Below are 24549 nucleotides of genomic sequence, written 5' to 3' on the forward strand. Positions count from 1 at the left end.
TACACACACCTGGGCAATGCCGGGCACACCTGCTAGTTCATTTATAAACAAAAACGCTTCTTGCCAGAAAATAAACCGAAAAGTATATTAAAAGCACATATTCCCAAATGAAAAGCCGGTCAGATAGATTTTTTTTCCCCAAAAATATATAAATATACTTGTACAAGTCAGGCCAATATTAAAAAGATATTAAAAGCAAAAAAAAAAAAAAAAAATAGAATCCAAGATGGTCGATTTGGTTATGGAGAGTACTTTCAAGGGAAGTAACTTTATTTCTTATAGGACTTGTTATGTGGTTAATTGCTAAAGGGAGGTAATTCAAATTCCAAATAAAATCATTATAGTTTTTTGGAGTCGTACACACTGTTATTACTTGAGAGCTCACCAGTCTGATCATGAGCAACCAAAAATATTTGCACCTACATTAAGCTCGACCTCATATCACACCTAGCCCTAGTGGGGAGGCAGGTAAATATGACTTCAGCCTCTGTCCCATCGACGAAACGTTGCATCCCTCTGCCTGTTCTACAAGTATTTTAATAGTGAATGCTCTGACGAATTGCAGACACTTGTGCTCCCACGACGTAGACACCCTCGACAAACCGGACAGGCAGCTAAATCCCACCCCCACACAGTAGAGATCCCTAGATGTAAAAGATCTTTTTACTCCAGTAGTTTCTTCCCCAGAACCGCTAGACTCTGGAATTCTATTCCAGGTCCCTGCTTCCCTAACTGTACTGACATGCAGAAGTTCAAGTGTAACGTGAACCAACATCTTGCTTTATTTATAAAGTTATTTTTTTGGATATTATAAAACAGCTTTCTTTCTTCTTCTTGTTAAATGATTTAAACATTTTATGTGAATATTTTTCTTTCTGTAAATCAATTTCTTTGACTTTTTTGTTCTTTTTTAGGGCAAGACCTTATCAGCTGGATGATGAGGAATTTGGACGTAGATGACCAAGGTAAACAAACCTTTTTTTCTCTTTTTCTGTCTTCTTTTTTCTCAGTATTCATTTCTAATGTTGTATCCATTGTAAAATCATTTAAAGCTTTTAAATGTCCGAAGAAGGTTTATATATATATATATATATATGTTTTAAGAAAAATAGAAAAACCGAATGAAATTATTAAAAATCAACGTTTCGTCCTTATTTCAGAGGACATCTTCAGGATAATTGAAATAAAAATGTAAGAAAAGAAAAAGTCATAGATCGTGCGAAAAAGACAGTTTTTTAATCCTACCCATGTCGGGAAGGACAAACATGTGTGCGTATGGGAAGGTTGGGTTGTTCGATGTCTATATATACACTTTTAAAAATGCGTTAAAATAAATATGTACATTTTTTTTTTTCTTCTGCAAACCTACTCATTTTCCTGAAACATTCAAGGAAAAACGGCTAGCCAGGATCCGCCCTGATACCTTGCTCTTTGATTATTATTTTCCCTATGCTAGGGGTTAAATGGTAGAAGCCTTTTCTTTGCGTAATAGTATTAGTATTCAATATTAGTGCTGATTCTAAAAGTCTTCTTTTAGCTCTATCTATCACGTATTTAATAAATAGATAGAGCTAAAAGAAGACTGAAGAAGTATGGAGTATCGTTGTCACATTTGGGCTGGTGCATCTGCTGCTAGTCTCTCGCTCCTAGACAAGGTTTAAAAGAGAGTCGCAAACCTGATAGGCCCAGAACTGGCATCTAAGCTTTAGACTCTGTCCCATCGACGAAACGTTGCATCCCTCTGCCTGTTCTACAAGTATTTTAATGGTGAATGCTCTGACGAACTGCAGACACTTGTGCCCCCACGACGTAGACATCCTCGACAAACCGGACAGGCAGCTAAATCCCACCCCCACACAGTAGAGATCCCTAGATGTAAAAGATCTTTTTACTCCAGTAGTTTCTTCCCCAGAACCGCTAGACTCTGGAATTCCATTCCCGGTCCCTGCTTCCCTAACTGTACTGACATGCAGAAGTTCAAGTGTAACGTGAACCAACATCTTGCTGGCCAAATCCCAACATAGTGCCCCATTAGTTGCTGCCCCTAGTAGTAGCCCCCTACACCAAAGTGGCAATGTGCCTTGTTTGGGGTGAAAATGTAATTAAAAAATATATATATATATATATATATATATATATATATATATATATATAGTCTAAAGAAGCATTGAGTAAAAAAATGTAGGAATAAAAATAAAGAATCCAATTTAAATTCCTGAAAAAAAAAAAAAAAAAACTAAATTTATCGCAGACTTAGCACTTGCATAATCCGACTTCTAAAATGTCTACAATTACAAAACAGAATTCAATTATATATGGATGAAAAAATAACTTAACTAAAATTGTTAAATAGAAATAGACTTAGTATTTGCATAATCCGACTTCTAAAAAGTCTATAATTATAAAAGAGGATTCAAGTATATAAGAATGAAATAAAAAGAAAACCTTAACTACAATATTTAAACAGAAAACGGGGATCATCAGCTGCTTATTTAACTATCGAGCTTATTATATATCTAAATTACAACGAGCACTTTCTATTTCTTGTATTTTAATTAAACTAGTAATTTCACTGTTACATTAAAATACACCCAGCTCTTTAGACTATTGTTCTAATCTCCTTTAAATTATATATATATATATATATATATATATATATATATATATATGTGTGTGTGTGTGTGTGTGTGTGTGTGTGTGTGTTTTAAAAAAAGTAATAGGCGGAAGTTTCTCGAGAGCTCTTTCGGCTATTATTTCGTCAGGAGAAAATCGATAGCAACCTAAATAATATTGTGTCGAAAATAAAGAGTTCTAATGGGGAACTTATTAAATGTGCCAAACGTACGGGGACACTTAAATAAATTTATTAACGTTTAAAAACGATTAAAATATTGGCACAACGAGGGAGAAAAAAAAAAGCGGGAGAAAAAATTAAACGTTCCCCAAAGAGAAACAATGCGTTTGATGTTTCTTTTTGCCGGCACAAAGAAGGTTGATACACCGCAATAGAGACGGCCTCCAAAATCTTTAAATGGTTTTTGGAGTCCGCTCTATGTAGCACCTCGAACCAATCTATTTTATATCTATCGGCACGGCACGGGTTGTCAACCAAATGCTGGCCAATAGCAGAGTCCAAGGTTGCAGAAGGAGGGAGACAACCAGACTCCATCCTCCCTTGTCTGATCTTCGATGGAACATGCTGGTTTACACGAGTCAAAAGGTTCGCCCAACATAGCAGCATCGCACTGGCATCTAAACTGATATACAATATTACTATTTTGGATCTAAGGCAAACTATCCTTGCGAAAAGACGGAAAAGCAGGTCTCGTAGTATGTACCAAACGCAAGGACACCGAATTGAAGCAGTCGGAAATACTTCTTCGAATCTGTTTGGAAATTCTATTACTCCCCTCCCCAATCCACGGTAATTTCAAATAAACCGGGCATTTCAAGGGTCCAAACATTTTAGGGGATTTAAAATCCGCAACCTTTTTAAAAATACAGTCATCAATAAGGTCAACAGGATAACCATTATTGATGAATATTTCCCTGATCTTATCGAGTTCAACATCTAATCTGTTAGGCGAACAAATCATGAAGGCTCTATGTACCAAACTATTAATTAAGCCGACCTTACGTGATTTAGGTACAAAAGACAATCAGTTCACATATAGGCCAGTAAATGTCGGCTTTCTATAAATTGTAGTGAGAAAGCCCCCCCCCTTGAGCGTTCAACAAGAACATCCAAGAAAGGAAGCGAATTGTCCTTCTCACTTTCCATAGTGAACTTAAGAGCCCCATGTAAAGAATTCATAATTGTTAATATATATGTGCATATATATATATATATATATATATATATATATATATATATGTATATATGTATACATATGTGTGTGTATGCATATGTTTATATGTGTGTGTATATATATTTATATAAATATATTTTACAATTTACAATTCTTAGAGTACATTTACAAATAATTCCATTTTTATAGAACCATCCAATAATGCTAAATGCCATTTATCTGATATTCTTAGACAAGATCCAAAAGAGCTTCCAATCTAGTAGGTTCCACAAACTGCAACCATTATCCCATCGCCGTACTTCCTTTGCCTGCACAACATCTAAAAGCTCTTGTTGATTCTTGTCCTCGTTTCTTTGGAGCAAAGGAAGACATTGTGTGAGCAGACAGGTCAGTATTCAATGTCCATATAAGGGAGGCTTGGGAATGCTGGACTTGAAATGTCATTGAGATGCTGAGAGGTTGGCCTTCCTCACTCTATGGTTACTGCCGCCTTTCCTGACCTCGTTCTCAACCCCTCTATCAAGAGCCGTCACAGGCTGCAGGGAGGTTCTGCCTTTGTAAACGAGTGAATAGCTGCACTAAAATGACTACTACGGTCCAGCGACATTGTGACTACTACCCGTAGGGAAATCTACAGGGATCTAGTGGGGTGGGGCCCGCCGACGACCCACTATGCACATGTTTGGGTTGGTAGCAGAGTGAGATCCGCTCCGCGTGGAGTTGGGCGCTAGGTTCGAATCATCTGAACAATTTGGAATTCTCTCTGACCTGGCGATTGGCCTGAAATGCACTTCCCTTCAACAGCATACAATGCAGTTCCGGTTTTTGGAGTCGCCTGCTAGTCCTCATTGTGGAACAATGGCCGTAGAAAAGATTCATCATGTTTTCTTTGATTGCGGCAAACTCTGTCAGTACTGGCCATATGTCAGCAAGGTGATGGCTCGCATCGATCCCTATCATCCTCACCCGATTACCATATCCAATGTCGTTGACAACGTGAAGCTACTGTGGGACCAGGAAAGACAAATGGTCTACATTACGATTCTGCAAAGGTGGCCGGAGGGTGTTGTCTTTTGTTATCAGGATCTTATCACTTACTTTAAACACCAACTACAGGTGAAGATCAGATATGCTAGAAAGAGGCTGCATCGCACTGCATTTGACAGAAGATGGATACATGTAGCAAGTATTTGTGTACGAAAAGGAGCCAAATTTGAATATGTGTTTCCCCCCTAGATGTGGAATGCACAGTTCCGTCAAGTGTAACCAAATCTTTAGCCTCTTAGCTAGACGAGTGAGTTCTCCATCCCTCCTTGACTAGGAAGCCTCCAAGATCCCCATCCCCTCCTAACTACAATTTTTCTTTTCATCCCTCTAAATTACACCTATCTTGGAGAGAAAGAAATCAATCACTAACAACCTCCCCTCACCCACCAATTTTTCTTTTCTCCATTTCATCCAATCTAGAGGGCATCTCCACTTAGAGACTGTCCCACAGGACGTCAGGTTCCTTTACAAACCAAAGTGGAACGGGCAGTCTATCAACTAGACAGGGTTGGGAGGATCCTACTAATCACGTTTGTATTTTTTCTTCCCCCGCTGTTGACACAAATTAATTACTGAACCATTGTTGTTATCTTTTTTTTGTTTTTACACTCCAATAAAAATGTTTTAAACAATTGGGTTCTAAGTAGGACGTCCCCCAGTACGAAAGGGTGAATACGGTATTATGGTAGAAGATACTAGTTAAGACAAACTTTTGTTTAGTTCTGAAGTGACAAGGATCACCAACGACCCCATTCCCCCCCCCTTTTTGAGTTGACCTTGTACATAAGTTTTTTGTTCATGTTAATTTTTAGCCTGAATAAAAGATTTAATATCTCAAAGTGTAGTATCTGTTCGGATGCTACACTTAAGTTAATTTGTCTTGATCAATGGAGGGGAAACCCTATATACTGAGACAATTATTATTTTTGGTCCCTACCAGAGTGCTCCCTTTGCCTTTTTTTTGGGGGGGGGAGCTGGTTTTCCCTGACATTAAAAACAACCTTGTGTCACATTTTTGCTATCATGGGAAATCAAATAAATAATAATAGAAAAAAGGATTTTTAATATAAATATCAATACATACAAAAAAAAATTATACGAGTGTAGATGTGTGTATATATATGGGCATGTGTATATATATATCTATATATGTATACATATGTATGCACATGTGTGTATGTATATACATGTTTTTTCGCTGTAAAAATCCCTAGATGTCGGAAAGGCTTCTACTCTAATAGCTTCTTTCCTTGGACTGCTAGACTTTGTAATTCCCTCACTGTTACCTGCTTCCCTGACTGTACATGGTTCCAAATAGTAGCCCCAGATGTGACGGATTGAATCAACTTATGTTAGTTGAGAAGTTCCAAACCTGTGATAACCAACCAAAAGATGGAGGTCTTGATCGATATAACCCCTTTGGCTGAAGAATATATAGTAACTTACAAGAAAAATAGCTCAAAACCCATACATCAACTAAGCTCCAACCCCTGTCCCATCGCCACAATGTTGCACCACTGTGCCTGTTTTACAAATATTTTAATGGAATGTGTTCCGATGAACTTGTTTCACTTGTACCCCCTTGACGTACTTATCCCCGACAAGCCCGCATAGCAATAAGATCTCACCCTTTCACTATTAAAAGTTTTCTATTCTAATAGTTTCTTCCCTTGAACAGCTAGACTTTGGAATTCCCTTCCTACTGCCTGCTTCCCTGGCTGTATTTATATGAAGAAGTTAAAATGTAACATAAACAAATATCTTGTTAATCTTTCCTAGACATGGCCCCAAATAGTAGCCCCTTACGTTCAAATGTTTTGTAAGGGGTGAACATGCGTAAAAAAAAAAATTAAAAATAAAAACATTTGCAGATCAGAGAAAATTATATCTCTAATGGAAAAAGTAACAATCTGCTAGCGCCTATCAGGAACCTGCTATTTACAGTTAACTGACCATTACACGGACGGAAAACTGAACCCATAGTGTGTTTCAACTGCAGGAAGCCAGATCACACAGCTGAAAAATGCCAATCAAGGCTAGTGATAGAACCTACACAGGTTACTCTAGGCAAACCACAAACAACAGTATGTCAAGGAATAAATAAAGAATACGACCCCTTCATTGCCGAGAGGATATGTTTCTTGATACAAAGAAAGCCGGAGGGAACCAATTAGCATACTGAGGGTTACAAGTGTATCCTTATCCATAGTAAGAAAAAAATCATCTACTTAGAGAAGTGAGAATAACCACACATGAATTAATCACAGTAAAGGGCGTAGGGAATAACCCTGTGAAGGTCCTACTGTTCAATGTCCACTTAAACTCGGATTAAAGCTCAAGGGAAGTCACAGTAAGGACGATTGATAGCTTACTGATGATAGACGTAGCAATGATACTGGGTAATGATGTTGTCAAAAGCCAAATTAAGTGCTAAAAATCAAACCGAGCAAGAACTAAACTCATTTCAGAAAATAAGATGTTAGGAAACAAAGCGTCTGCTATGATAACAAGCAGTAAAGAAAAGGTTTGTTTTGAGAGAGATTTTGAGTCAGTGTTACTAACTTTTGTTTTCATTTCTCAATGAGAATAGTGGAGAGGTTTATAAGAACTATTGTACTATCAAACCCATCGTAGTAGGAGGGCTATTACTTCCTTTGCTTTTCCAAATATAATACTTCTAGGCTGCTTCTCCAACCAGATTCTTCATGAAAAAAAACACATTTATCGATTTTTTTTTCTTTTTGATACTGTTGACTATTCTTTTTTTTTTTTTAATTCAAATTAGTATTTTCATATTTTCCCCAAAGCAACGCCAGGACACTGGTCCGACTAGTACTTATTAATTTGATTTTATTTTTATTAACCATTGTATGGGCGGGTTGCACTGAATTTGGGATATCTAATAATAACACAAAAGGTTTAATACAACTCAAATATTAACCAAAGCAAAAATTATCTTCTGACAAAATTTGAATGAGAGATTTTCGTTTCCAGCTTAAAATGAGACAAAAAAAAAAAAATGTAAATCTGAAATCTTTGTTATTTCATTTCCATACAATTCATTTTGTGTTCCTTTCTTCTACTTCCAGCAGAAGCATTACACCTGGCTCATCTAATGTCAGCCCATGGATATCTTTTCCCAATAGACGATCACGTGTTAACAGTGAAAAATGATAACACATATTACCGTTTCCAAGTAAGTGATAAAGTTTATTTCGCCTTTATTTTAAAACTAGCAGAAAAACATTGCTCAGAATGAAATGAGAATCACTACTCTGCATTTTTTCACTATGTTCCTAACATTTCACCTAATATAGTCAGAAGAAATTGAAACGCTGGAGAAATCTGTGTGTCTTATACATATGGTTTAAATTTCATTCAAATAAGATACCGATATCTAAAGTTTTAAGGAAGTTCTGTTCTCACGAGTCACTTAGAGCTGAGGGCATGTAGATATTCAGCATGTTGTTGGTGGCGTAGAGGTTTGAGGCCACTTCCATTGTCTTTTATAGAAAAGTTTTTATAGATGATTTAAATTTTATAAAAATAGGATTTATTGGACGCTTTTAACAGGTTATGCCCTCATAGACTCTTAAGGGCGTATTTAGAGATTTTGGAAACTTCCATTGTCTTCCCCGATAATTTTTACAAATGAATACACTTTTAGATTTTATGTAGATTTTCTAACCTTTCTTTCTATAGGGAAACATACCAAGCTCACACAGCCATCGATTTTCAAATCTCAACTGTATAAAAAGAACTTTGTGTGTTTGTGTGCGTTTGTGTGTGTTTTTGTGTGTTTGAGTTCTCTGTGGTCTCTAAAACAGCTGGGCCGATTTTTATGAAATTTCACACAAATGTAGTATATGTCCCTGGCAGTGTTCTTAGATAGGTTTTGTATTATAATATCTTCGATAAGTATCGATGATCAATAATAATAAAAAAAATCCAATGAAAGAAGGGACATGTGATTTTGATCAGTTTACACCTTACACAGCCTAACATCACTAATGCATTTAAAAAGTTTTATTACCACACAAGCAGAAAGGCACAGCATATAAAATCAACAGTAGGCAACTGATATGATAGGCGCACGTTCAAAATGAATGTTTCTGTTTAGAGCACAATTGAACCATAATGCTTGATGTTTCATTTTAAACTTTAATTCAAGTTTAATTTAATTAATTTAGAAAACTAATTTTATAAAATCAACAGAAGATTTTCTACAATTCAATGTAGACTACAATGTATTGTGGACTGTCACTGTGTAGAGGCATGTGAATCTTCCTCCTGGTGTACCGCAGTGGGTCCTCAACTAGAGCAGCCAATCGTTCAATTTGATTGAAAAATGGGAGATTTCGCTGACAATAAGATGACAATATAGGATTATGTTGATCGTCATTCAATCCCGGGCAACGTCAGGTCTCCCTGCTAGTGTATAGATAATTCAGTAAATTCCTTAGGATAAAACGCACAATTATAAGGTAGAGTTTCCTCAAGGTCCCTTCTCCCCATCCCCCAAAAACATTAATTAAGAAAAAAAAAAAAGTCAAAACTTTCAGGTAATATAGCGATACCAAACTGCTGGCCTTAAAATGGTTACATATGTTTTCGTTGTGTCTAACATAAAATTATCCATGCCCATATTTTTTTTTTTATATAAGACAGAGAGACAGAGCTTTTTTTTTCAGTTTGTATTGCAACTCTAACTTAGAGTTTGTGATAGAGTTAAGGAAGGAAAAATAGTTTTTATGAATTTTAACACTGACATCTATCTGTATAAGAATTCCATATGTCTTAAAATGAAGTACTGTGACCACTACTACAATGTCTCCTCCAACATCAGGGGTCTACGTTCTAACCTTCCAGAGGTTGAAGCCCAATTACAGGAGACTAAACCAGACCTTTTATTTTTAAGTGTAACTGGCATTGGACAGACTATTTCCCTAAATGAGTTTGTAATTAAAGGATACTCTAATTTAACTTCTAAATCTGACCCACAAGATCGCCATGGGCATGGAATATGTGCCTATATTAAAGATGGCTTTCCATGTGGTAGGTACATCTCCAGAGAAGATCCTAACTTACCCTATATGTGCTTCCGGGTTGCACTAGCTCACACTACTGCATTTATATTTACTCTCTATCGCCCCCACAACAGCAGAGTTACTATCTTTAAAAGCATATCTGAGAAAAGTTCTATCAGCATATCCTTCAGCTAACATTCATGTATGTGGAGACTTCAATGTTCACAATGTGGAATGGTTGACCCACTCAAACAAGACCGATGATGAGGGGAGATTCTGTCATGATTTCTCCATTGCTTATGACCTCACTCAGATTGTTCACAAACCCACCCGTGTGCCCGACAATGATGACCAGTATGCGAGTCTCCTAGACCTTTTTCTCACAACTTGCCCTGAACTATGTTCAGTTTCCATTCTGTCTCTTCTTGGATCTTCCGACCACTCAGTTGTATCAATTAAGATAAAAATGAAATGTAATAAGTCCTCAGGCGTACCTCTCCATCGTACAGTATATCGATACACTATGGCTGACTGGGATAGTTTCCATACATTTTAAGTGGATCTACCTCTGCATTCCAGGTTTAAAAAGGATGTGTCCTCTATAGTATCAGACCTGACGGAATAGTTAATTGTAGGTATAGACCGTTTCATACCCTCAAAAAAGTTCCAGCAAAAACCTAACAGACAGCCATCGTTCACTCTAGAATGTGTTGCTGCCATTGTGCACAGAAATCACTTTTTCCACTGTTTCCAACGTAATATATGTATGGAAACAAAAGCCGCTTTCAGGATTGCCAGCAACCATTGTAAGAAAGTAATAAAGAACGCAAGAGAGTTGTATGCTCAGTCCATCAAGTCCAAAGTAGCTGAGCAGCGGCTTGGTTCCAACCAGTTTTGGCAAATAGCAAACAGAATCTTGAACAGAAACATGTGCTCTATCCCAACTATCATCAATGGACCTGAGGTAATCTCGTCAGAATCAGACGAAGCCAAACTCTTTACCAAGAATTTTGCAGCTAATTCTACCCTTTGCAACCAAGGCCGCCAACCCCCAATATTTCCTCCTGTATCAGAAAACACGCTATGTGATATACCAATATATGTTCGTGATGTTGCCAAGCTAATCAAAAACCTTGATTCCAGTAAAGCAACTGGCCCTGATGGTATTCCAATTATAGTACTCAAAAAAACTTCAACCTGAACTAGCGCCCATACTTACAAAACTGTTTAAACGTTGTCTTAAGGAGAATAGTTTCCCATCTCCCTGGAAAATCTCATCAGTATGTCCTGTATTTAAGAATTCAGGTGATCGCTCATCCCCCTCTCAGTACAGGCCAATAAGTCTCCTGTGCGTCATGAGTAAGTTGCTAGAATCTGTGTTAAATACAGAAGTAATCAAACATCTCAACAAAAATAACCTTCTTAGTGACACTCAATATGGTTTCCGTTCTGCTAGATCTACAGCAGATGTCCTTACAGTTATATCGCATAGGATTAGCAAATCTCTCGACGGTGGTAATCTTTCTAGGGCAATTGCTCTTGACATGTCAAAGGAGGCCTTTGATAGGGTATGGCATAAAGGTTTACTTCACAAGATCTCCAGCTATGGTATAGCTAGAAATGTCTTCTCAATTATTAAATCATTTCCCTCTGATAGGTTCATAAGAATAGTAGTTGATAGGCAAAACTCAGAAGCTCACAGTATTAATGCTGGAGTTCCTCAGGGGTCCATTCTGGACCCAACTCTTTTCCTGATCTACATTAATGATCTTCCTAATCACATCCTTACATCATTCATAGACATTTTTGCTGATGACACTACCATCTATGGTAGCACATCTAAGACAGTAAACGACCAAGTTCTCTCCGATTCTCTTTCCTCTGATCTTGATCACGTTGTACAATGGGGAAAGGCATGGCTGGTTACTTTTAATGCATTTAAAACCAAGCTTCTATCTTTACATAATCAACATTCTAATCCCCATCTGGCATCAATTAAAATACATGGCTCTTGTCTTGGGGAGTCCTCAAGTTTTGACAAGCTTCTGGGCTTGACCTTTACTCCTGACCTTAAGTGGAATATGTACATCAAATCTGTTGCCAAGGCCGCTGGAAAATGGTCGGATTTTTCTATCGATCCAGTAGATATCTCACTGCTGATGCAATTCTCTATCTATATAAGAGCCAGGTACGTCCAAGGATGGAATACTGTTGCCACATCTGAGCAGGAGCTGCTAGAAAAAACCGGTCCTGCCTTGATAGGGTTCAAAATAGACTTCATGGCCTCGTGGGAGATGTCTTTTTCTCTTTGCTGCAACCTCTATCTCACAGAAGAGATGTTGCGAGTTTGTGTCTGCTTTATCATTATTTTCATGGAAAATGTTCGATTGAGCTTCAGTCTATGGTCCCCCCTCGCCAAACGTTCACAAGAAACACTCATCTAGTTGAAAACACTATCATTAATTCCCTCCACTCTTTATCTGTGGCTAAACCTAAACGTAGATTCCATGAACAAAGCTTCTTTCTTAGAACTGCATGTCTGTGGAATTGTCTTCCGTTTTCCTGCTTTCCAGCTGTCTATAATATGATTGTCTTCAAGTCCAACGTAAACAAGTTTCTGATGAGCCGTTCCACTTAAGTTAACAAATTTGTCGAACTTCCTTTACTATCGATTACTATATTGCCCTTTTGACTGCTGTACACTCTTTTACCCTTATCCTTGAGTGGCCCCTCGGTCTGGATAAGTGGTGACGCCTATGTAAAAAAAAAAAATATATCATGGGAAGTGTGCTACACAAAACACTCTTTCCTGCCTTAACACACTAAAAAATCGACTTCACAGTTTTTAGAAGGAAATGTTTTTTCTCTATTTTATACAACCCATTTCACACGGAAAAGACACCACTAGTCTTTCTCTACTCTATCGTTATTTCCATGAAATAGTTTGACTGAGTATCACTTTTTGGTTCCTACCTATAAGACATTCACAGTAAGAACTTGTATTACTACCACAACTGTAAATCCCACCTCCCTTATAGCTAGCAGAAAACAAAATTTACATGAATAGAATTACGTTCCAATAACTTTCCATATGTGGAACACATTACCATGATACTGCTTCTCTGCAGTAAGATCGTATTAAAGTCCAATGTCAACAAATACTTGTTGTAAACCAAAATCCGATTTTATCCATTCCATTTATTTTTTCAATCCTCTCATAATATTCTTCATTCAACTGACAATCCATCTCATTTGCTTTCTTTCTTGAGTTGCTTTTGATCTTTATAAATAATAACTCATTAGTAAAAAAAAAAAAAAAATAAACGAACCATATGATCTCTAAATTGTCAATCAAAATCGCAGAAAAAAGACACTCATCTACAAACCTTTTTGCTGCATGCCCCCTTTAAGGGGATTAAGGACATTATACCTTTCATTTTCCCATGGTTTTGAGTTGAAAATATTTTCTCCTGTTTTTTTTTAGCTAACTGTTACATTCATAAAAAAAGACAACGATTTTAACTAAACTATTATCCTTTCACTATAAGTATAAGCATATAGATTTTCTTTAACTAGATTACCCTTACGAAGTTCAAAACGCCCCTATCTAGCAGGATATGGTCTTATATTTTTCTTCAGTAAAGTCTACTCAGCAACTTCAAATTCTTTTTTTTTTTCACGTAATCAAACTAGCCAGTCACACCTGCATTATGCATAATAATATGACTTTAAAATTATCAGAGTAATCTCCCTTAGATTATATCCAAATAATACCCCTTTGGTTATACTGGCTGACGGGAGAATACACTCATTTTTCTCTTTAAGTAAAAAATCTAATTCTACCCGGTTAGCTAATTTAGAACGACTCTCTCTCTCTCTCTCTCTCTCTCTCTCTCTCTCTCTCTCCTTTTCGGGGTTATCAGACATGGTCTGGCCAGCTGTCATCTTAACATAACTTTCATATAGTTTTCTAACAGATTTTTCTATTCTCTTTTCTTGCTACAATCGCTTAGGCTTCCTGAACCCACGACTAAGTCACACTTACTTTTGGTATAATATATTGGTTATGATCAGAAGGATTTTGATGATTATATTTATAGCCAAGCAAGTACCAGACTCACAGTATAAAATATACTGAATCCTTGAATTTTTCAGCTAAAGCTTTTCATCTTGACATGACAGGAGAACCACTACTGACTCTAACTGGCTTAATATTACCATTCTTTAGCTGGAATTCTTTGCAATTCAAAGCTTCTCTGACTGGATTGACACTGCTAATGTTTGCTTGGGACAAATTTGATATTTGCAATTGGATCATTTTCTTTCGTTATACCTTTTTGGATCACTTTTCTATTACAAAAATGACTCTCCACTATATTGGCTGTGCCTCTTTTTCTCCTGCATACAATACGTGGGAGGATGTCGAGACACTTCCGACAGCTCCTGCATTCCACCTGGCCTCCAGCTGTCACAACCTTGGTCTTGCTGCTGGGTCATGCTGTTTGAAACGAGAGAGTGATGCTGCCTCTGTGCAAACCAACTTTAAACACCACTCCAGTGTGTGTCATCCATCATCCGTAGTATAATCAAATGGTTTTCATCGTTCCAACGGATGGAAAATTCCTGCTGTGCCTCTTTTCCATTTGTTAAGCTATATCTGCATTTAATGTGACGCACATGCGCAGAAGCATTGAAGAATTGTGGGTCAATGTCTTATTCGGGCTTACCTATGGTGAACATGAGTTCGCCTAAGAGCTATAAAAAACTGATACTAGAGGCGTTCAGTGAGTGTCTGCTGAGGATGGTCTGGTACCATGTCGTTCAGACAGAATTGTTCTGGGATCGTGTCATGTCATTTTGACGGAGTTGTTTGGGATTATATCAGATCATTTCGATGGAGTTTGGGATCATATCGTGTTGTTTCGACAAAAGTGTTCAGGATCATGTTAGATCATGTTAACAGAATTGTTCAGGATAGTGCCGGGTCATGTCGACGGAAGTTTTTAGTACCGTGTCGGGTCGTATGGACAGTATTTTCCATATTGTGTCGTGTATATGGAAGCATTCAGTTTACGTTTATAGTTCGGTTGACTCGCCGGCTATTACAGTTATATTGCCGCGTGTGATAACAATTTTTCCCCGTCTTTTTTCCCTCAAGAAGTCACATTTAACTCTAAAAGCATATCACTGCTTAGTACTATGTAACTGTTTGATCCAACTGCCTTAATTTGATGCGCGGGAATCTGGTTGTTGATACGGAAAGTGAGTTGCTTCGTACTTGCCTAAAACTGATGAACAACTTGAAAAAAGAATAAAGAAAAAAGAAAAAGCATCCTGAAAACGAGAAAACTTGAGACGAAATTGTGATTGGATAAATGATCGTCTCTCAGACTGGATGATGCCAACGGAGTCTGCAGAAGACCCTGTAATTGGTGGCAGGTTTCACTTTGTTCACTTGACAAATTTTATTCAATAGGAACATAATTTCAGCTAATTTAGGATTGATTGTGGCAGACACTTTTGGTTCAGTTTAAGAGCAATTTTGAGGTTCCATCCGATTCGCTTTGATTTTTCTTCTCTTAATGAACATTCCTCATGTCTGAATGAATGTACGTTTCTATCTCTCCCTCTCCTCGTCTTACTTTCTCCCCCTTTCTCACTCCCCAGCTCTCACTCTTTCCTCCTCTCTCTCTCATTCGGAATGCTATTTTCCAACTTCAGCCTTCTTTTAACTATCAATTAGAATGTCATTATATATCAACTCAACCTGAGTTAGCTTTGTCTCTCTCTTTCCCCGTTCTCCCTCTCCCTCTCTATCTCACTCATTCAAAATGGTATTTTTCCAACTACGTCCCCCTTTTTAACTATCAACTCAACCTCTCTTAGCTCCGCCTATCTGCCAATTTTGCTCTCTTTTTCTTATTCTCAGTCTCCTTTTCCCTCCTTTATTCAGTTTATCCGTTTTTCTTCCCTCCATCAATTTGCTTATATCTTTCTATATACGAACTAATTAAATAATGGATTTTAAATACAAGAGCGTACTTTAGTGCCAAAATATCTTTTTAAAGAATACCTGTTTTATGTATAGACAACTTCCATATTATAGAAATGGATAATAATTATCGGATTTTTTTTTATTTTATAAAATCACTCCCATCTCCAAGTCGGTTTTTCCCTACGTATTTGGGGTCGGGTGAGAGTTATCAATGCCGAAATCGATCCCACGATACTTTAAATCCATAAAACAAACCTAAACCATCTGACTACGGACGAAAGTGGTTCTGTAAAATTACGTAATTATCCACTTCAAAACTTTCTACGTCTTATTTTTCTCGTCTTTATTCAAGAGCCATAGAAAATTCATATCGAGTTATATAATAAAGGATTTATCTCAACAAAGGAAAAGAGGTATCCTTTAAATTGTAACTTTCGTCTTTCAGGTTTATAGATTTATCAATCAGTCAATTCATATCTCATTATTTTCATTTTTTTTTTTTTTTTTTACATTTTCACCCCAAACAAGGCACATTGCCACTTTGGTGTAGGGGGCTACTATCAGGGGCAACAACTACTGGGGTACTATGTAGGGATTTGGGCAGCAAGATGTCGGTTCACGTTGCACTTGAACTTCTACACGTCAGTACAGTTGGGGGATGCAGGGACCTGGAATGGAATTCAAAAGTCTAGCGATTCTGGGGAAGAAACTACTGGAGTAGAAAGATCTTTTACATCTAGGGATCTCTATAGTGTGGGGGTGGGATTTAGCAGTCTGTCGGGTTTGTCGAGGGTGTTCACATCGTGGGGGCACAAGTGCTTGCAGTTCGTCAGAGCATTTACCATTAAAATACTTGTAGAACAGGCAGAGGGATGCAACGTTTCGTTGATGGAACAGAGGCTGAAGCTTAGATGCCAGTTCAGGGCCTATCAGATTGGTGACTTTCTTTTGAACCTTGTCAAGGAGCGAGAGACTAGTAGCAGATGCTCCAGCCCAAATATGACAGCAATGCTCCATACATGGGCGAATGGTGGCCTTATAGAGGTACAAGATACTTTCGGGTGTTAGTAGTTTTCTAGCACAGTAGAGAGACGCCACCTTCCTTGCAGCAGCCCTGGTGATGCCTTCAATGTAATTGTTCCAGAACAGGACTTCTAAATGGCTGGGCCAATTTTTTTAAATTTCACATAAATGTACTTTATGTACTTTATGAGCCTGGCAGTGTTCTTAGTTAGGTTTTGTTTCAGAATGTCTTTGATAAGTATCACTAATCGAAATAATCCTATGAAAGAAGGAACAGGCGATTTCGACCAAAGTTAACACCTTACACAGCCTAACATCACAAGTGCATTTCAGAAGTTTTATTACCGCATGCCAAAAGGCTTGACATATGAAATCTACAGTATCTTCTTTGGTATGATAGGGGCGCATTGGAAATGAATGTTTCCATTTAGAGCACAATTGAACCATAATATTTGACTTTTCCATTTTAAACTTTAATTTAATTAATTTATAAAACTAATTTTATAAAATCAACAGTAACTTCTCTACAGTGAAATGTAGACTACAATGTATTATAAGTTACTGCAGGGAAGCATGTGAAGCTTTCTCTCCAACTGGAGCAGACAAACAATCAATTTAATCGAAAAATGGGCGATTTCACCGATTTTGCCGACAATAAACATATGGGAGTATGAAACATTTGTTGATCCTCATTCAATCCCAGGAAACGTTGGGTATCCCTGCTAATATGTATATATATATATATATATATATATATATATATATATATATATATATATATATATATGTGTGTGTGTGTGTGTGTGTGTGTGAGTATTGTAATCCAGCTATGGTTGTATCCACAAGGTAAACATTGGGAGAATAATTACTGTGTTTATACAATACTGCTCAATAATAAGTAGAGCTACTTATATATAATTACATTTTATTTTTATACTAGCGGGGATACCCGGCGTTGCCCGGGTGTTTAGAGGTGCGTGTGCTTAAGAATAAGCGAAGTAAATATTTTAAAACCTTTAAAAATCGAAAAAAAAAAAAAAAAGACATCCCACACCACGATTCGAATCCAAAACCTTTGGATAATGAGGCCGCAATCTAAGCTACTGAGCTAAGACGACGTCGACGAAATTAGGTCGTTTTTTTTTTATCTTCAAACTAAATCAGGTTCCGACGTCATTTACGGATGCGTAGAACCGAACTCGTCATGAGAGGACGGTTTTTGCTGACCCTTCCCTGTAAAAAACTGCTAATTTTAGGGTAAAGGAATTAACGTTTTTGGCCAATTTTTCCATATTTGTCGGGTGAAGGTTGGAACTTTTAAATGATACTGATCTGGCGAAAATCCGTGACCCGAAAGTTTTTGCGAGACATACAAACACACATACATACAAACGCACATACATACATACAAACACACATTTTCGCTTTTATATATATAGAAGATAGATGTAAATAAAAGAAATAAATAATGCTTGGATAAATGAAACTTAAATGTGCCTTAAATATGTTTCCAGATTTTTTTTTGTATGGGCACTTTTATTGATAGTACATACATGAAACTCTCGTCCCCTTTAAAGTAACCTCCTCCGGCTGCAATACCATTCCAACAACTTTTGGAAGGCCCCATGGAGGTCCTCTTATGTGAGTGTGTCAATGACCCTCGTCACAGCCCCTTTCATCCCCTCAGTTGTCTCATACCGACTGCCTCTAAAGTTTTCCTTGAGCTTAGGGAATAAGCAAAAGTCATGGGGAGCATGATTTGGGCTATAGAGAGGGTGAGGAACTGTCTTGATGTGCATCCTGATCAAACAGTCAGCATCTTCAGTTCTTCACAAATAATTGTGTGTGTACAGTTCCCACACTGACATCAAACTGTGTACTTATTGTCTCTACAGACATACGACGGTTCTTATTCATGAAATTCTTTATTTGATCAATCAATGGTGTTCTGACTTCCTTACTCCTCTCACACCTCTCATCATCCCTCACAGACTCCCTGCCTTCCTTGAATCTCTTATGCCACTCAAAAACTGATGCTCGATTCATGCAAGATAGTCCAAAAGCAGTCTAAAGCATTCCATACATTTCTGTGGCATTTTTTTCCAAGTTTAAAACAGATTTTTATCCTTCTTCAATCAGGCTTTAGTAGGGTGTATTCCAATTCCTGCTGTAGCTGTTCATTTGAACCTGAAATCATAAACATTTGTCAGTCAGCTCATAAGATGTATAGCAATAACATACTGATATTTTCAAGAGTCTACGAGAATTTTTATATACGTACAAAAATAGTCTGGAGACTTATTGAAGACAACTCATATGTGTATACTTAGGCGGATTTAGCTTAATATAGACATAGACATTATTTTTGCACCAACCTAATATATTAAACAAAATTAAACTAAATTCTACATTTTATTCGTATTATTGTTCATTTTTTTTTTCACACTCAAAAGCATATATATATATATCTATCTCTCTCTCTCTCTCTTTATATATATATATATATATATACCTATATATCTATATCTATATCTATATCTATATATATATATATATATATATATATATATATATATATATATACCTATATATCTATATCTATATATATGTATATATATACCTATATATATATCTATATCTATATATACCTAAGCACTCCTAATAAAATAATTGATCGTCGAACATAAGCACAGGATAAACAACTAAAGCTTGTTTTAAAACAAAATAAAGAAAAGTTTATTTTGACTGCAGAAAATGCAAGGTTGAACTGTGTCCAGATTGCAAAAAAGGCATACAAAGTTCTTTGAATACGGAATCCCAGGTTGACCAGTAGTTAGCTTCAGTGAAAATTGTTGGCGTGTCCAGTGGATAGAGACAAGAGGAGAGAAGTGTCTGTTTTTACTGATTCCCAGGTACCTCTTTGTTCATTGACCAAGGTTTCCAAAAGGGCTAAAAAAAAGTTCCTTAGGGGAGAGATGAACCAATGACCTCTGTCTGCTGATTGGTCAATGTGTGGTCGAATCGCTCAGCGGGGTGGTATTGATTCACAAGAGAAAATAGATCTTTATTTTTGACTGCTGTCAAAGATCAAAGTGTAGTATCTGTTCCGGCAGATACTGCACTTAAGATAATTTGTACCAGTCAATGGAGGGGAAACCCTCTATACTGGGACAATTATTATTTTTGGTAACCAGAGTGACCCCTTTTAGGGGAGCTGGTTTTTACCTCACATTAAAAACGGCCTTGTGCCTAATTTGCTCGGTGGGGGAGCAAATAAACACCATCTGTTCCGGCAGATACTGCAAGCTATGACTAGCTATGACTAGCAAAGACCAGATGTGGGGGCAACTCCACATGCCTGACCATTAACCAGCTCCCATTTCCCACCTCTCGGGAGCTGGTCCCCTTTTTCCCTTCCCCCTCCCTTCACTCCTCACATTAAAAATCGGCCTTGTGCCTAATTTGCTCGGTGGGGGAGCAAATAAACACCATCTGTTCCGGCAGATGCTGCACTTGAGATGGTTTGTACCAGTCAATGGAGGGGAAACCCTCTATACTGGGACAATTATTATTTTTGGTAACCAGAGTGCCCCCTTTTTGCCTACTTTTAGGGGAGCTGGTTTTTACCTCACATTAAAAACGGCCTTGTGCCTAATTTGCTCAGTGGGGGAGAAAATAAATACCATCTGTTCCGGCAGATACTACACTTAAGATAATTTGTACCAGTCAATGGAGGGGAAACCCTCTATACTGGGACAATTATTATTTTTGGTAACCAGAGTGCCCCCTTTTTGCCTACTTTTAGGGGAGCTGGTTTTTACCTCACATTAAAAACGGCCTTGTGCCTAATTTGCTCAGTGGGGGAGAAAATAAATACCATCTGTTCCGGCAGATACTGCAAGCAAAGACCATATGTGGGGGCAACCCCACATATAAGACCTTGGACAATGTAGGGGCAACCCTTCATACCAATTGTCACTATCCAGCTCCCCTACTCCCCGGGGAGTTGGTCCCCATTTCCCCTTCACTCCTCACATTAAAAATCGGCCTTGTGCCTAATTTGCTCGGTGGGGGAGCAAATAAATACCATCTGTTCCGGCAGATGCTGCACTTAAGATAATTTGTACCAGTCAATGGAGGGGAAACCTTCTATACTGGGACAATTATTATTTTTGGTAACCAGAGTGCCCCCTTTTTGCCTACTTTTAGGGGAGCTGGTTTTTACCTCACATTAAAAACGGCTTTGTGCCTAATTTGCTCAGTGGGGGAGCAAATAAATACCATCTGTTCCGGCAGATGCTACTGGGCAAGATCAAAGTGTAGTATCTGTTCCGGCAGATACTGCAAGCAAAGACCAGATGTGGGGGCAACCCCACATGCCTGACCTTTAACCAGCTCCCATTTCCCACCTCTCGGGAGCTGGTCCCCTTTTTCCCTTCCCCCTCCCTTCACTCCTCACATTAAAAATTGGCCTTGTGCCTAATTTGCTCGGTGGGGGAGCAAATAAATACCATCTGTTCCGGCAGATACTGCACTTAAGATAATTTGTACCAGTCAATGGAGGGGAAACCCTCTATACTGGGACAATTATTATTTTTGGTAACCAGAGTGTCCCCTTTTTGCCTACTTTTAGGGGAGCTGGTTTTTACCTCACATTAAAAACGGCCTTGTGCCTAATTTGCTCAGTGGGGGAGCAAATAAATACCATCTGTTCCGGCAGATACTGCAAGCTATGACTAGCTATGACTAGCAAAGACCAGATGTGGGGGCAACCCCACATGCCTGACCATTAACCAGCTCCCATTTCCCACCTCTCGGGAGCTGGTCCCCTTTTTCCCTTCCCCCTCCCTTCACTCCTCACATTAAAAATTGGCCTTGTGCCTAATTTGCTCGGTGGGGGAGCAAATAAACACCATCTGTTCCGGCAGATGCTGCAGGCTATGACTAGCTATGACTAGCTATGACTAGCAAGGACCAGATGTGGGGGCAACCCCACATGCCTGACCTTTAACCAGCTCCCATTTCCCACCTCTCGGGAGCTGGTCCCCTTTTTCCCTTCCCCCTCCCTTCACTCCGCACATTAAAAATCGGCCTTGTGCCTAATTTGCTCGGTGGGGGAGCAAATAAATACCATCTGTTCCGGCAGATACTGCAAGCTATGACTAGCTATGACTAGCTATGACTAGCAAAGACCAGATGTGGGGGCAACCCCACATGTCTGACCTTTAACCAGCTCCCATTTCCCACCTCTCGGGAGCTGGTCCCCCCTTTCCCTTCCCCCTCCCTTCACTCCTCACATTAAAAATTGGCCTTGTGCCTAATTTGCTCGGTGGGGGAGCAAATAAATACCATCTGTTCCGACAGATGCTGCAAGCTATGGCTAGCTATGACTAGCTATGACTAGCAAAGACCAGATGTGGGGGCAACCCCACATGCCTGACCTTTAACCAGCTCCCATTTCCCACCTCTCGGGAGCTGGTCCCCTTTTTCCCTTCCCCCTCCCTTCACTCCTCACATTAAAAATTAGCCTTGTGCCTAATTTGCTCGGTGAGGGAGCAAATAAATACCATCTGTTCCGACAGATACTGCAAGCAAAGACCATATGTGGGGGCAACCCCACATATAAGACCTTGGTCAATGTAGGGGCAACCCTTCATACCAATTGTCACTATTCAGCTCCCCTACTCCCCGGGGAGTTGGTCCCCATTTCCCCTTCACTCCTCACATTAAAAATCGGCCTTGTGCCTAATTTGCTCGGTGGGGGAGCAAATAAATACTATCTGTTCTTCAGATGCTGCACTTCATTTTCTTGTTCTCTTTCAGTGGAGGAGAAATCCTTCACGATTGAGACAATTTTTATTTTTGTACCTTTTCTCCACGTTAAAAAACGACCCTGGTGTCTAACTCTGTCCCGTGGGGAGGCATAGTAAATAGGTACATCACCGCCTGCTTAGGAAGAAAGCCGGCAGTAAAAATAGCAGTTGTAAAAAACAGAAATAGCGAATAAACATGTCAATTCAGTTTACAGACAATTTTTTGTTTTTGTTTCTTTTTATTTTATGAAAAACGTTTTTAATTTTCAATGAAATTTTGTGCGTTTTGCTGGTTAAGAAGAAATGTTATTTTTCAGTGAAAAAATTCGGGAAAAATTCTTATATTTTGTGGGGCGGGGGCAAAAGATGCCTTTTTGTAAAAAGTATTTTATTTTTTGAAACAAACAAAACAGAAATTGTACAAAAGATATATATATATATATATAAAGAGAGCCTTACATAATTTCTTGGCCAATGTACTCGCCAATCACTATGCGTGGTAGTGACAAATTATCTTTTTTTTAACAAAGGTGTCACCACTTATTAAAGCCCAGCGGCCACTCGAGGATAAAGGTTAATGTATTGTGGTAATCATTGGGACAATAGCATTATAATCATAAATATGGTTCAACAAGAACTTTTGCTGGAATGTTCACTTCAGGTGTTTATTGATGCAATGTGTGCTTTTTGTGTTTTCGTGTAAAGAAAAGCTTTTTTACTCTGACAATAGAAACAGTCTCTTTTTTACTACTAATGTCTAGGATGAAAAGTTTGTAAGTTCATGAAAGCACATGATACGTACCAGTATAAGGTCAAGTTAGAGGGGCTTTGGCGGTGTCCTTTCTATTAAACACGTTTATCCACAAGATAATGTCCTATGGTCTGTTCCCGAAGTTACATCAGTAGGAACGCAGTCTATATACATATTGAGCTAAATCGGTTGATTTGGATGAGAATACCCCAAGTTTTCTTTGATAGCGACAGCTAAGAAGGACAACAGGTACATATTCCCTCCATCACTGTTGATCAGAATACACGTGTAATACTGCTTTCAGTTGGCAGTGAAAACGTTCTATCATCCCGTTAGAAGGTGGGTGATAGCTTGTTGTGTGAATATATTTGATCCTTAAAATCATGAAAAGTTCCTGGATTAGGTGAGATTCAAACTGTACACCACGGTCAGTGGTAATGATTGTGGGAACTCTGTAATGTTATATCCAGCCTGATATAAAGGCTTAGGCTATGGATTCAGCTGAAATGTCATTCAGGGGAATGGCTTCAGGTCACCATGTGAAACAGTCTAAGCAGGTAAAGAAATAAGTAAATCCCTGACTGACCGGCTATTGTCCAAATCAATACGAATATGGCTAGGCTGAGTGTCTGGTGTGCTAAATGTTCTAAGAGGTGCACGGATATGCTTGTGCACCTTTGACTTCTGGCAAGATGCACAGGAATGTGTCCAGGCAGTTATATTACGCTTCATATTTGGCCAGAAAGATTTAGCTGCAATTAGCTAAACTGTAGCTTTGAGTCAGTGGTATACGAAATTATGTAGTGTGTCAAAGGCAATCCTATGATGAGTCATTGGAACAGAAGGTTGAAATGAATCTGTTGAGGTATCGCAAATGATCTGCATGTCTGAAATGAGCTTAGCAAGTATGTGAATTTACAAGTTGCAAATTCAGGTGACGACAGATCCGAAGCTCCAGATGTGGCTTGTTTAAGGCCATCTGATGTAAGTTAATATCCGAAAGTGAGGACAGAAAATTAATAGGAAGGCAGGACAAAGCGTCTGCCACAGCATACTGTTCATCAGAGATATGTCGGATATCGTT

At 38.3% G+C, this 24549-nt stretch overlaps 1 protein-coding gene across 7 annotated transcripts in view; it reads left to right on the plus strand.

The window, feature by feature from the left end:
* Positions 1-24549, plus strand: part of LOC145294057 (regulator of G-protein signaling 7-like) — a 728168-nt gene that overhangs the window by 319910 nt on the left and 383709 nt on the right. For all 7 annotated transcript variants that reach the window (XM_080141049.1, XM_080141054.1, XM_080141050.1 and 4 more), the window contains exons 3-4: positions 915-965; positions 7946-8052. In XM_080141049.1, the coding sequence (XP_079997175.1) occupies positions 915-965; positions 7946-8052 (158 nt within the window). The remainder of the gene's footprint in view (positions 1-914; positions 966-7945; positions 8053-24549) is intronic.

This window comes from Euprymna scolopes, chromosome 15 (assembly GCF_053919585.1).
Source record: "Euprymna scolopes isolate OS-2025 chromosome 15, ASM5391958v1, whole genome shotgun sequence".
Lineage (NCBI taxonomy): Eukaryota > Metazoa > Mollusca > Cephalopoda > Sepiida > Sepiolidae > Euprymna > Euprymna scolopes.